Source organism: Anolis carolinensis, chromosome 3, assembly GCF_035594765.1.
Source record: "Anolis carolinensis isolate JA03-04 chromosome 3, rAnoCar3.1.pri, whole genome shotgun sequence".
Lineage (NCBI taxonomy): Eukaryota > Metazoa > Chordata > Lepidosauria > Squamata > Dactyloidae > Anolis > Anolis carolinensis.
In genome coordinates, this window is record NC_085843.1 from 74521793 (window position 1) to 74535897 (window position 14105).

The window sequence follows — 14105 nt, forward strand, 5'->3', positions numbered from 1 at the left end:
ACATGTAATTCAATTTGTTTTATGATGACGATAGCCTTAAAATGGAATCAGCTGGTATAAACTTGGAAGCCATTTCAAAAAAGGTTTTGTGACTTAGAGCGTTTGAAGAGTTCAGTATGCAACTTTATTGGCAGTAACATCAGACCATGTTATATACACCAGGCTCCTTTCTTTCCCCAGCCTTGTTCCATAGAGGAGTGAGGAGCTATACCTCATTGGCAGAGCACATGAGTTTGCATGTGTAAGATCCCAGTTATAATCAACACAATTTTAGGCAAAGCTGGGAAATATTTCTTTTTGAAATTCTGGACAACCAAGTAAGTGCAGATGCCCTAAAATGGACCGATAGTATGACTTGGCATACAGTCTCCCTCTGCTTCCTTGATGTTTCCCAGCTGGTATTCAATGCAACCTTGATCCACTCACCAGCCTACACAGGATGTGTATTCTAGGCTGTGTATTCTACCCATATTAAGTATTCTTAAGTATTAACTCACAAGTTAATCTTGATAGAAATACAGGTCATACAGCTATGATGTCTTGTGCATATAAACATTTCAAGGAAGCTGCTGTGTATGGATAATTTTGTAGACAGCTATCAAAATGTACTTCCATGGAAACTGGAAAGCTGGGACTGCCTTCCTATCTAGCTGTTGGGAGAAGAATCTACCCAAACAAGATGTCTTTAATGTATGAATCACTTGATCAAACACAGTTCTGCATGTGTTACTACATATATTATTAAATTAAATAGCCTCAGGTTGTTAATAAACTTGGAATACAGAAACATGGAGAGCTTAAATGGATTAACAATAAAGCAGTTTATCCAAAAGACACAAAGGTTAAAAACACATATTTGTATGGTGAGTTACATTATTTACAAAATGAAGAGCACTGGTGTTTGAAGTTTTAGAAGTTCCTTTATTCCTATCTTACCAAATGTAAAGGTAGAAAATCAAACACAGTATAGGCGGCAATACTTCAGAATTTACACAAATATATTTTTGTTAATTATTATTTGGAAATCTATTAAATACATAAGTCACCTTCACAAATAAAGAAAGTTAGGCTAAGATAAAATATTCTTTAGACATATATGAACTCAACAAAGACAGCCCAAAACCAACTACATCTGCCAATTTTAAAGGTTACAAAAAAAACAGTTTTGTGAAACAGTGTGTCACTTACCTTTCACAAGGACTTTTGGAACCTTTGTGTGACTGGCACAGAAGGCACTATACAACTTGAAACGGTCAGCATAATACAGGAAGGATCCACCCAAGGAAAACAACACTTTCTAGGATTGAGAGAATGTGAAATTAGGGTATATTTTAATTAAGCGACATTTCATCAGTCTTTTTTTAAAAAGTGTAGAACAGATGTTTTACTTATCTTTTTAACTTTTCTGTTTTTTTAATTTATTGTTTTTGGAAGTTGCCTTATTCTCACTCTGAGAGAAAGGTGGCATGTAAGTATAATGTATTCATTTATTAAGATGTTTCTTCACAGCACTCTGTGTTTTAGTTTAGAAGCCAAAGAATTATTTTAACTATCAATTTATTTTAACTATCAATTCATTTTAAATCCTGTTACCAATAATTTTGGGTGGATAAGAGGGAACTTTTCTTTCTCTTCCAAAGAGTGTTTTAAGGAAGAAATGATATGAGTGTCTACCTAACTTTTTCTGTCTGAACATATGACTGGAGTTTTTCATGACAGAAAATCTTGGCATTGCTCAGATATTTTGGGGGGAGGCAAATGAGCATCTCCATTTCTGGAGGAGAAAGGTATCTCAGTATAGAATATCTTCCTGCCTCCAAACTTGGAGCATTGAATGTTTGCCAATTTTTTGTTGTAAGCTCCCTCAGGGAGATGGGGGGGATAAAAAGAAAGTTTTATTATTTTATTATTATAATTGGAAATGTGGACATCTCTATATACTTTGCATAGCAACAGAGTATCACCTGCCACTTTCAGACACTTTTACAAAGACAGAGTTGAGTTCAGCTAGACTGACATTATTTATTTAATGCAGAGATCTAAAAGAAACTCAAACCTGGGGATCATTTACAATGTACAGCTATCCTGTTGATGAGGATCATCTGACAATAAGAAACTGAGAATAATTTATATTCAAACTGCAAAGACAAATATGTCTAGACCATCCATGTATTCATTTTGCCCTAAAGCAGTGCCTCTGCAATGCTTAAGCATTATTTCTAAACATGTTTCTTTGCCATTTGTTTTTACTACTTTTTTGTTTGTGTGTGTTTGTTTGCTTTTAGATGACATACAAGTCTTGGCAACAGAAGAGAGAAGGATAATAAAAGGTATCGCTTGATCATCAGGAGAAAAATGGAATATGCATTTCAGGAGCATTTGTGAGGGAGAAGTGTGTTAGGTTACATTAACTTAAACTAGAGTTTCAGGCACTTACAATTACAGTGTTCCCTCACTTATCGCAGGGATTACATTCCAGTGAAAATTTGTGAAGTAGGGACGCTAGGCTTCTCCTTAGGAAGGAAGTAGAAAGAGGGAGGGAGGGAGAGATGGAGGGAGGAAGGGAGGAAGGAAGGAAGGAAGGGAAGAAGGGAAGAAAGAGGCAGGGGAACATGGCACCGCCTCCTTCTCCTCCCTCTTCCGTTTTGGCTCCTTCTCTGCCCTGCCACCCGCACCCGACTGAAACCACCGCCACTGTAAATCATAATTTTTTATGATTTATTATATTATTTTAGAGTTTATTAAAAAATCAGCGAAACAGCAAGGGAGCAAAAAGCGAACCGCAAAGTAGCAAGGGAACACTATAATGCACATGTGTTGATTAAGTATAGCAACCCTTTTGATACAAACTGATACTTTACATGAAATTCTGATGGGCAGATGAAGAGCGTAAATACTGTAAACAGAACTTATGTAATTGATGCTGCCGTAAAAACAGGTGTTCAGGCATTTTATTATTGTTGAGTCATTTAAACATCAGTAAAATTTTGAAATCTCCAGCAAAAATCTTAAAAGCTTACTTTAAATTGATCAACCTTTTCAAGCTTTTCCAAATCTGGAACCAACCTCACTCCATCTTCCAGGGTCTTCAGAAATTCTACTTGAAATGCCACCATTTCAGTTAAATTTCCAAAAAGAACATCAAGCTGGTAAAAAAGAAAAATAAATATCATCAAGGCAGGTTGAAAATCTTACAAAATACCTGACAAAATGCCATATTTCTTCATTTCTAAGGAAATAATATATTTTATTTATATTCTTCTCTTTCTCCCCAAGGGGACTCAGAGCGGATTACAGACTACATACAAAGCAAACATTCAATGCTGTTACAATAACAAAGACAGACAATGCATAGGCAAAGCTTTGCGCTTTTTCATCTCTGGCATCTGGAGGCTGTGCCTGACTAAGCCATGGGGAGGTGCTGTCGTTCCATTTTCCATGCTGAGGAGGCTGATGTCCATGGACGCCTTCCTGAGCAAATTTGCTGGCACATTTTTCAGGGACACCCTTTACCTCCCCGCTGAAGCAGTACTATCTACTTACATTGCTGTTTTTGAACTGCTAGGTAAGCAGAAGCTAGGGTTGATGGGGGGAGCTCACCCCGACCTGTGGTCTGAACTGCTGACCTTCTGATCGACACGATTGTCAGTAGCTGGTGGTTCAACTTGCTGTGCTAGCCATGACATAGAAGATGCCATTGACTGTAGGCAGGTACTAATTTCAGTACCACCACCAGAAAATAAAGTTTTTTTATGTACATAAAAAGCATCCGTGATTCTAAAATGCACCCCATTTTCAGAGATATGTTTTATGGGTGTGCGTTTTAGAATCAAAGAATTACAGTACATCAGTCAATTTCTTTCTTTCTAAGTTTTGAATCCAGCCAAGTAGTTAATAAATGGTTCTTTTTAAAATCTTCAGTAGCGGAAATACCAAGCATTGGCTTCCTTTTGCTGAAGGATCCAACACCTTTCCTCACTTCCAGATGTGCTGGACTGGACTATTTCCATCTTCCCCAATCAGTTTACCTAGAGATGGTTTAAAATGTAGTTTGACCCAGAGCATATTTTTCTTTAAAAAATGACAGTGAAAAATTGTTTCTGGATAGTAACATGCAAGTGGTACCATACCTCTTCTTGAGTGAGGAAGGTTTCCTTTTGCAGAGGCTTCAGATACCTCTCCATTAGACAATTTAAGTCCTGGGTAAGAAAGGGAAAATTACTTTATCAGCATTTCCTTACAAGTTTCTAGACACTATAAAATTAAAACTATCATCACGGTATCTTGAATTATATCAGATATTGAGTGCAAACAAGAATACTGCAAACCCAGTGCACTTGGAACACCCTAGGGCAGTGTTGACGAACACGTGGCACATGTGTCAGAAGGAGCACGCAGCACCCTATCTCCTGGCATGAGTGCTGCCCCCCTCGCCCCCCTTTTCCCGACCCTTCCCCTTGCTCGTTTGCTTGTTGGCTTGCCTTAAAGCAAGTTTTGGATTGCAGTTTTGGCACTCGGTCTCTAAAAGGTTCAGCACACTACCCAAGGACATTGGTTGGCTGTGTAACTTATTAGGGTGACTACTTATATGAACAATGCTGTTTAAAAATATACCTTTTAAATATGTCTAGTGTGAATTTCATTTAGCTTACCTTCACATATGTGCGCTCTGTTTCAAGGAGTTCACATATAACTTTGCGTAGCTTATCGGCGTCGGTTAGCTGTCTCATAGTGGCTTGCTGAGGTCCAGTGAATTCCTGAGGCGTCACAATAGAGTCTGGGGGATTCATTTCATGAAGACTGCGACAAAAAGCAGCAACCTGCTCTGTACTCTTTAAAATAAAATAAAAAATACAAACTGGTTATTATTTCCAGGATGAAAAGTCACCATTATAGTTCTATAGCACTGTTCAAGTTAAGCTAAAATCTATTTAAAGGTTTAAATAGGTTCAAATTACTATAGACTACTGAAGCAAAATATGATGTGTTGTATCACATACCAGAAGAATACAATTGGCTTGGAGTTACACAAATTACAGCTGACATCTTCTAAAGGAAGTAATATAATACAATATTAAAAATACAGTAAATCATACTAAAAATCCCATTTTGAATGTTTGCTAACTGCTGCATCAGCATAATTTCATAAACGTCGCACAATGTTATCCTTAATTGCAGAGCTATTATTCAGGTATTACACAGAGACAGCCAGTTCAAATATCAAAGCTTCACATGCCCATTATCCTTAGAAATTTGCTAGACTTGTTTCCAGCCATCAGGAGCTGTGTTTGAACAATTGCTAGAAGACCAAGTTTGTCCTCACCAGATCCAGAAGTTGCAGTCTTATACTAACTATATCTCTAATGTGAAAACAGTAACTACTCCTAAAAAAAACAAAAACAAAAACAAAAAAACCAGTCTTGTACTAGCAAATTTAGCTTTCACAAAATACTGAATTTTTCAAACAGTTCTAATTTAGTATCTGGATTCATTCATTAATCTAGCCTTAATAACTAACTAAACTATATTCTAAATTCATAAAAGGAATATTACATTATCTGGTATTGCAACTAGTTTTAATGTATGCCATATTCCTCTAACCTTCTGGTGAAATTGACACTGCTGTCAAACTGCTGTCAATTCTTAAACATTGAAAAAGTTAATTCTTGTGGATCTCTTTTCATCTATTTGATCTGAAATATTAGGGTTGTATGATGTGAAGTTACATTAGGAAAGACATATTGTGGGTGGTCCTTTGATGAAGGGTTTAAATGACAACACACACTCTGTAGATGCCCCATATCATGCCCATTGCCCAAGTAGTTCAAGTGTCTCCCTGCCCTCATGGCAAATTGCCACTGCAGATCTATTTCCATTGTGTTGGCATGAACATGTAGGAGACTGACGCATGCATATATCAAGTGGTATTTCAATTTTGCATCTATTTTAAAATCAGTAAGGCAATGTATGCTCAATAATATGACTTTCAATTCACCAGGGTTTAGCATATGATTGAATGCTGGCATCCATGTTACAACATGTGGGGGTAAACAGTTATCCTCACCTAAGAGTCAGAAACCACAACTCAATCATCACCATTAAAAACTTTGGAATAACATACTGAAAAATGCTTTAATTCTGAAGACACTGCAGATTCAACTTTATTTCTAACACAAAATATCCATTCTCCAATCGTCCCTGAGAACAAAATAGTATTTTTGGATCTACAGACATGCCTCTGTCCATTTCTGGAGGGATATACTCTTGTAGCTTTTGCCAAGGCCTTGTCAGTCCAGAAGGCCAGAACATGTGCCTGGATCAGGCGTTTGAGGACCTTTTGAATGATGCTGACAGTAATTGGATATATACGTTGGTGGGGGGGGGAGAGATTACATGATTATAGAAATGGAGGTGGTTGATTTTTGTTTAAGAGGGGTTGCAAGAAATAAAAATCACTTTCTGATTGAACTGTAATGAATGTAAAATAAATACAGTAACGTATATTAAATCTGAAATTGATTATGTTTCAATGAGAGCAAATTAAATTTAAAATGAAGGATGTGTGTGGAATATTCTGAAAAAGTTGCCACTAAATATAAGTTGGGCAGTTAAGCATAAAACATCCTGATGACTCAGGGAATAAGGAGAAAGATACACTTCTGGCTCCAGTTCTCAAAACCAAGGCAATGTATCCTACTTAACCAGCTGATCATATAAGGATCCACTGATCCCCTTAATCCAGTAATTGCTCTTTCCAGAACATTAAAAGCATATAAAGTAGAGCAGCAGTTCTCAAACCTTTTCAGCCACTGAGCCCTTTTTGAAGCAAAACATAGAGCCCCAAGAAATGTTTCTATATTATATTTTATATGTAATGTATATATATCAGACATGGGCAAACTTTTTGACACGTGATGTTTTAAAATTTAACAGATGGGCTGGGCCAGTGGCAGATTGATGGAGAGTATTTGTGTGAACTAATTGAATAAAACATGAACAAATTCCTATGAACGCTGCATAAGGGAAAAAAGAACAATACAATATTAAAAATGAAGAACAGTTTTAACCAACATAAACTTAACAGCATTTCAGACCCCAGCGGCCATCCAGTCCAACCCCCAATCAAAAGCACAATCAAATGACCCCCAATAGATGACCATCCAGCCTTTGTAATAATAATAGTACTAGGAGAAACCCCAGGGGCCATACAGTACAATCCCCTTCTGCCATGCAGTAAAACCACAATCCAAGCATTCCCTGAGAGGTGGGAAGGAAATAGGGTTCTGGAAGCAAGAAAATAGGCACGGCCAATTTGATAAATTTTTTGATAATACTTGACAAATAACTTCAGTAGCTAGAGGTTATGGATATCTTTAATATGGTGCTTGTAAGTTTTAAAATTGTTTTATTTGATATCTTACTTGGGTTTTAATTGGGATATGATGTTTTAATTGATTATGTATTGCTGTTCAATGTATTGTATGAATTTTATATGTTGTACGCCATTTTGAATCCTACCCACGGGAGAAAGGAGGGATAGAAATGAAATAATAATAATAATAATAATAATAATAATAATAATAATAATAATAATAAGACATGGGGAAAGGGTCTGCATGGCAAGGAGTCATGGAGGAAAGGGTCTGCATGGCGAGGTGGTGCAGGGAATGGGGTCTGGGCAGCAAGGGGGCACGGCAGAATGGGCTTGTGCCCTTGGAGGACAATGCTGCTACCGCCATGGCCGGGCTGTGGTGCAGGCTGGTGAGCAGCCAGCTGTCAGCTGCAACAAATCACTCTGACCAAGAGGTCATGAGTTCGAGGCCAGCTCGGAGCCTGCGTTTGTCTCTGTCTCTGTTCTATGTTAAGACATTGAATGTTTGCCTTATATGTGTGCAATGTGATCCGCCCTGAGTCCCCTCTGGGGTGAGAAGGGCGGAATATGAATACTGCAAATAAATAAATAAATAAATAAATGGCTTCTGGCAGAAGCGAGAAGGAGGCCTAGCCATGCAGCCTGAGAGAGATCTTGCCTTCCACCTCAGCAAGGTCTCCCTCCCTTCAGGTGATGCCTTCCTTTCTGGGTCCGCATTCATTCCCTCACTCCTCCCTCCCTGGCGGCGGGAACCTTGTGTACTTGGAGGGGGAGGAGCAAAAAGATGAGGGAAAGCCACCACCACGCTAAGATGAGGGAGGAGAGAAAGCTCCCACTGCATGCGCTTGGAGGGGAGGGAGGTGCGGAGCCCCTCAGTGTGCTTCCCATAGCCCCAAGGACTCAGTGGAGCACACTTTAAAAACCACTTAAGTAGAGGATCCTTCAGGGATTTAGGAAACGATCTAGGACTCTACTTACACCTTGTAAGTTATGCTGACTATCTATTACCCACATCTTAACAATTCTGATAAGGACAAGAACTTTCAACACAGAGAGGGCCCTTCAGTTATAAGCCCCTCCTTCTACCTCCTTCTGCTAGAATGTATCATATGACAATTTCAGGATTTGGCCATTGTTATCAACAAACCAAAATTGCTTATCTCAGTGTAAATCTTATAGGTTGTGAAAACCTTTCTTTATATTGTTGACATATAGGTGTGCATGATGCCAAATAGAGATGGATTCACGCCCACACCAATTCTTATAGGCTTCAATTTGTGGATTTTATTGCTATTAAGTTACAAAGGCAGAGTGGTGTTTTTTTTTCCAGAACCTAAAATCTATTTGGATTACATTTAGAGCCTAGGACACTGTGAGATCCAAATCCCCATTCAGTAATTGAAACCAATTGGGTAACCTTGAGAAAGTCGCTCTCTCAGCCTGAAAGGAAAGCAAGGCCAACCGCCCCCCCCCCCACACACACACACACAGCCTCCCATGCCCAAACGAATTCTGCCAAGAAAATCCTGTGATAGCTTTGCCTTGAAGTCATGATGTCAGAAATGACTTGAAGGCACACAGTAATAATTTACAAATAACTGTTATATTGAAACTCAGGACCATCATACACAATAAATGAGATTTTCATATTACTTTTACTCTGGCAGCCATTCATTAAAATCTATGCAAATAATCCGTGATAACATCTTCATTATCTAAAGTACATGTCTTCCAAAAAATAAAATGAAATACAGGGAAAACCTTACTGTTCTGTGTATCATTAATTTCAAATGTACAACTGGGTGTTCAGTCCAGTATCCCACTACAGATACAAAGGTCTGCTATGAGGCTTACAACCCAGCAAGGATTAGACAGACATGCCAATTGTGGGAATTAGCATTGCCACATGGGGCCAACAGACACAATTACTACAGTTCTTACAGTTAGGATTGCTTGGGAAAAAGACCACCCCAAATGCAGAAATTGCAGTGGTCACACATAAAGGATCCAAATGACTGCGGGATTCTATATACAGAGCATCAAAACATACATGTAGTCTTAAAGGTGTTTAGCGTTATGGGCTTATTTGTACATGTATCATGTAAAATATCATTTCCAAAGTTTTACACACTTTTCTATCTCAAGAAAAAATGCATGTCATTAAATGTTAAAGGGAACAATATATGATCTTTTAGCATATTTCAAGATCTCCCAAATTCAATTGCAAGATGAGAGAGAGAGCTACAATAGCTGACACCTTCATATGATTTATTCTACCGGAGACTTTCTTAATCATATAGCTTTCATATTAACATAAGTGTACTTTCTTCAAAAATAGATCAGATGTAAAAAGCACACACCCAACATCTATTAATTTACTGTGAAACAATAAATGCTTAAGATGGTCCTATCTAAATCTCAGTTCACTTTTGGTGACCATAATTAGCATTTTTAGGCTTACTGGAGATAATAGTTTGCAAAACTGCATGCACCAATTTGTTAAGAAAAGACTTATCATGCAATAATAAAAACCATTCTCCAAGGAGAGTCAACACTATCCAACTGTAAAGCAGACTAATATAATTTTTACGAAGTATTTGCTGTCAGTTGGATATAATGTTCAGCCATTCCCTCCTCTCTTCTTAATACCCTGGTGACCCAGAATACTGGGTATTCAAAGCAAGAACTTTGAATCACTCAATGTTATTTGGAAACCTTAGGCAACCATTTCTTTCAAGTGCAAACATTCTCATTGTGTGTACTATGTGGTTAGATCTCACCAAATGAAGCATACGCTGAAGAGAATCAGAAGCTCCCACTGCCTTCATTTCTGGGTTTACGTTTAACTCTCCAAAGAACTGACACCATCAAACCGATGCTGCACTGATAATTCCATTATTCGCCATTTCCAGCAACCCAAACAAAGAACCAAATCCAGATTTATTGACCCACTTAACCAAACAGGAAAAAAAATCTTCTCGCTCCATGTCAGTGTTGCAAGCTGTTCACTACCCTCCTGCATGTAAATGAGAAAGGATAGCTACCGTATTTCCCTTCAGACCTCCCGCGCTCAATCGAGTCAGTAAGAATGAAATTCTCAGATTTAAGCTGCAGTGGGTTCTTAATTCTCCCTTTCAAAAAAGAACTCAAGCAAGGACAGCTTAAACTTGAAAGGAAGAGGCAAAATCCCCAGAGGAAAATAAATGTCTATTGCCTGTGGTTCGGCAAAGCTGATTGGCTGCAACCCGTACTGTACGAGAATATTAAAATGTCAACGAAATATAGCAGTTTGCCAATTAAAAAGCCATGAAATCCAACAGCTTTAGAGAAAATGGGCTAAATATTTTCATTGTCCAAACAATCATTTTACTGTGCTTTAATTATTGCTAAAAATAAAAATATGTAGGCTTGACATACTTTAACTATTGAAATGCCATTATACATACAGTAATCATCACTCTGTGTGCTGATCACACGCTAATTAATGTCAATTTCAAGAGATGGTTGCCTGAATTAAGAGCAAAGGAAACTACCAGCTGCACATAATATTCCAATTTCACTACTGCTGCAAAGAACATAATTCACACACTTTTCTTTCTTAGTTATTTTTAATTTTAAGACCCATAGGACATTTAAACCTTCTCTAATCTAACCCATTCCATTTTGATCGACAACGAGTAAAAAGTAGGGCATCACCATTTAGAGTGATGTCATGAAGCATGGCCCACAGCCTGGTCATAGTAACAAAATATGAAATAATATGCCTCTTGTCAATGGCATGCAGACAATCACAGAGCCCTATATGATGATTGGTAAAGCTAAATTACATCCCGCCCTTACTCTGACTTGGCTTCTTGAACAGTCATTTGACCAAATGTAAATATGTTTTCTCTAAGGTTATGTGGGTCGCCTTCTATATGTTTTCCTTAAGATGATGCAGACTGCTCATATGAGCATTGAAAATAGTGAGAAGACATCAAACTGTTCTCCCTCAGCATGAACTATACAGATGGGGGCATTTGGAGCAGATCATGTATTCATGCACACATCTCCTTCTCACATTTAACCCTCAAGTGAACAATCTAAGTCAGTTGTTATCAACCTGGGGTCCCCAGATGTTTTTGGCCTTCAACTCCCAGAAATCCTAATAGCTGGTAAACTAGCTGAGATTTCTGGGAGTTGTAGGCCAAAAACATCTGGGGACGCCAGATTGAGAGTCACTGGTCTAAGTGGTTCTTCAGCCTCTATGTGACTGCTATTTGCTTCATGTTGCCTCAAAAAGAAACACTTGCGCTTAAAGAAGCAGTGCTAACATTTTAGAGATTAGTGAGAGAAATGGAAAGGCAAATAAAATGAGGAAGGCAAGCATGAAGAGCTTTGTGAAATTTTCACTACACTTTCCTTCTTACATCTGTGGAGTAGAAGGCATGTTTCTCCTAGGCCCTTCTACATTGCCATATAATCCAGATTATCAAAGAAGATAATCCACATTATCTGCTTTGAACTGGATTATATATGACTCTACATGGCCATATAATCCAATTAAAAACAAATAATTTGGGTTTCATATGGCAGTGTAGAAGAGGACCTAGTGGAGCATGATATCTGCTATGAGATATCATGCCATCTTCAATTTATGGCAGTCTTACACAATCCGCAGCCCTCCAGGTTTTGCATTTCCGCTCCCAGAATTCCTGACCATTAGACAAGCTAGATAGGTTTTCTGGAAGTTGTGGAATCCCAAAAACCTGAACAGCCACAGGTTGTGCAGGCCTGACTTATGGCAACCCTACAAACAAGAAGCCTCTGAGGCCCCTTCTATACTGTCATATAAAATCCAGATTATCTGCTTTGAACTGGATTATATGGCAGTATAGATTAATATAATCCAGTTCAAAGCAGATAATGTCATGCATAAGTGGCAGGGAGAAGCTTGAAAGAAGGAGGCTGCTGCTACTAGCAACTCTCTCCCCCTGGCAGGCATTGCCAAGTAGTGAGTCATACCTGTCCCCAACTTCTGGGATGCAAAATCCCGGAGAAAAATAGGAGAGGGGAGGGGGCAACATAAGGAGAAGCAGCAGGAAGTGGAGTGCTCACTCTCTATCCTGCCCCTTTTGCCTGCTTTGCCACTGCCATCTCTATCTCATTCCTGATTGCTGGCACCCTACTGCTTGCCTTCCTTCCCTCCTGCTGCTTGGCCTGAACTCTCTTACTCCCTGTTGTCATAGCTCCATTTCGTGGCACAGCAAGCAGCCCTAAAAGGCACTGAATAAAACCAGAGGGAGCACATCTTTGCTTATTAAATCCATGGTGGTTAACAAAATATTGGAATTAAATATTTTTACTCCCACATTGTTGCCCTCCTAGTAGACCAAGATCAGCAAGGTTAGCCATTTGCGAATAATTTCTCCTATATGGAAACTGTACATATGACAAATAACATAGTCTAAATGAGGTAGATTGGGCTACTCTTTAAGAATTGAAACTAAGCCAAGAACTGATTTGAGAAACAGTCCCTTAGCGGATCTGCAATATCCATTGCCTTGATTGCCTCCTGTGAGATTCCTTCAATGTAGCTTGGAAGGAAAGATCTGTAAGACCGATTGAGTTTTCTTTGTGTCTGTGTGTGTTTGACTAATTGATGGAGACACATATAGGACAAGCAAGATAGGAGACTTTTTGGTATGTTATGAAAGCGAAGGGAATGTATGAGCTAAATTGTCCTAAGGATACTAACTGTGCAACATATGCAATATAGTTGCAGTCAGAAATATTGTTTTAGATTAATGCACTGCACACAGCAAACATGATCATGTTGTCAAAAGCATTAAAATGTGATCGAATCCTATGGAAATATAATACTAAAACCATTTTATAAGAGTAAAATAGAAATCACGTTTTTCAAGGATGTCTTCCACTAAACGTAAAAAAATTAAGCAAATGTTTTCATGTAGATTTTTAGCATTTGAGTATTTAAAAACATGAATATAGAAAAATCTCTCTCTGAAATGGGGTTTAATAGTGTGTTCTACAGAATATCACTGTAGAGGATGTCTTTTAGTTTATGCATTAGAAATTATAGGCAATATATTAATTCTTAAGTGAATTTCTCTTAAAAATATCACTTTAAAATCTTTTAAAAGAAAGACTTAAAAGAAGATTGTCTTCATACATAGCATACTTAAGGTCAGTTAAGTGCATGTCAAATAAATGATTTTTCCATTTATATAAATGAATGTTGTCACTACAACTAATTAATTCTTTATTCCTTATAGTGCAGTTGTGTATGAGACTGCTAATATAGGTAGTGCATTTAAGCCTTGTGGCAATTAATGACTGTGCTAGTTAAAGCAAACTGGTCATAAATGATGCATGCTTTGTTTCATGTAGTTAAGATGACCAACCATTAAGCCTCTTTTTAAAATTAATTGTACATTGACCTTAAAAGGCATCTTTATACATGCTAAATGTAACTGAAAATAACAATTAAAAACAATTATATCAAGGAAGATGTTACTCCAATTTCTGCAAAATTTAGGAATCTAGATAAAGCACAAGCATTGGTAGGTACTTTAGGAATGTATTTCTCCAGTTGTACCTATTGATAAAAATTAGTTGTACCCTTTTAGAACAGACCATACCTAAAGATTTAAAATCTACATGCTTCAAAATAAATAGTGTTTCCTTTTATCCTTCTTTAAAAGAGAAGAAAAATCCACAGCATCACTTACTA

At 37.8% G+C, this 14105-nt stretch overlaps 1 protein-coding gene across 12 annotated transcripts in view; it reads right to left on the reverse strand.

The window, feature by feature from the left end:
• tiam1 (TIAM Rac1 associated GEF 1) overlaps window positions 1-14105 on the reverse strand; it is a 289209-nt gene that overhangs the window by 15254 nt on the left and 259850 nt on the right. For all 12 annotated transcript variants that reach the window (XM_008107611.3, XM_008107615.3, XM_008107610.3 and 9 more), the window contains 4 exons: window positions 4653-4832; window positions 4131-4199; window positions 3021-3146; window positions 1189-1297 (listed from right to left, as the gene is read on the reverse strand). In XM_008107611.3, the coding sequence (XP_008105818.2) occupies window positions 1189-1297; window positions 3021-3146; window positions 4131-4199; window positions 4653-4832 (484 nt within the window). The remainder of the gene's footprint in view (window positions 1-1188; window positions 1298-3020; window positions 3147-4130; window positions 4200-4652; window positions 4833-14105) is intronic.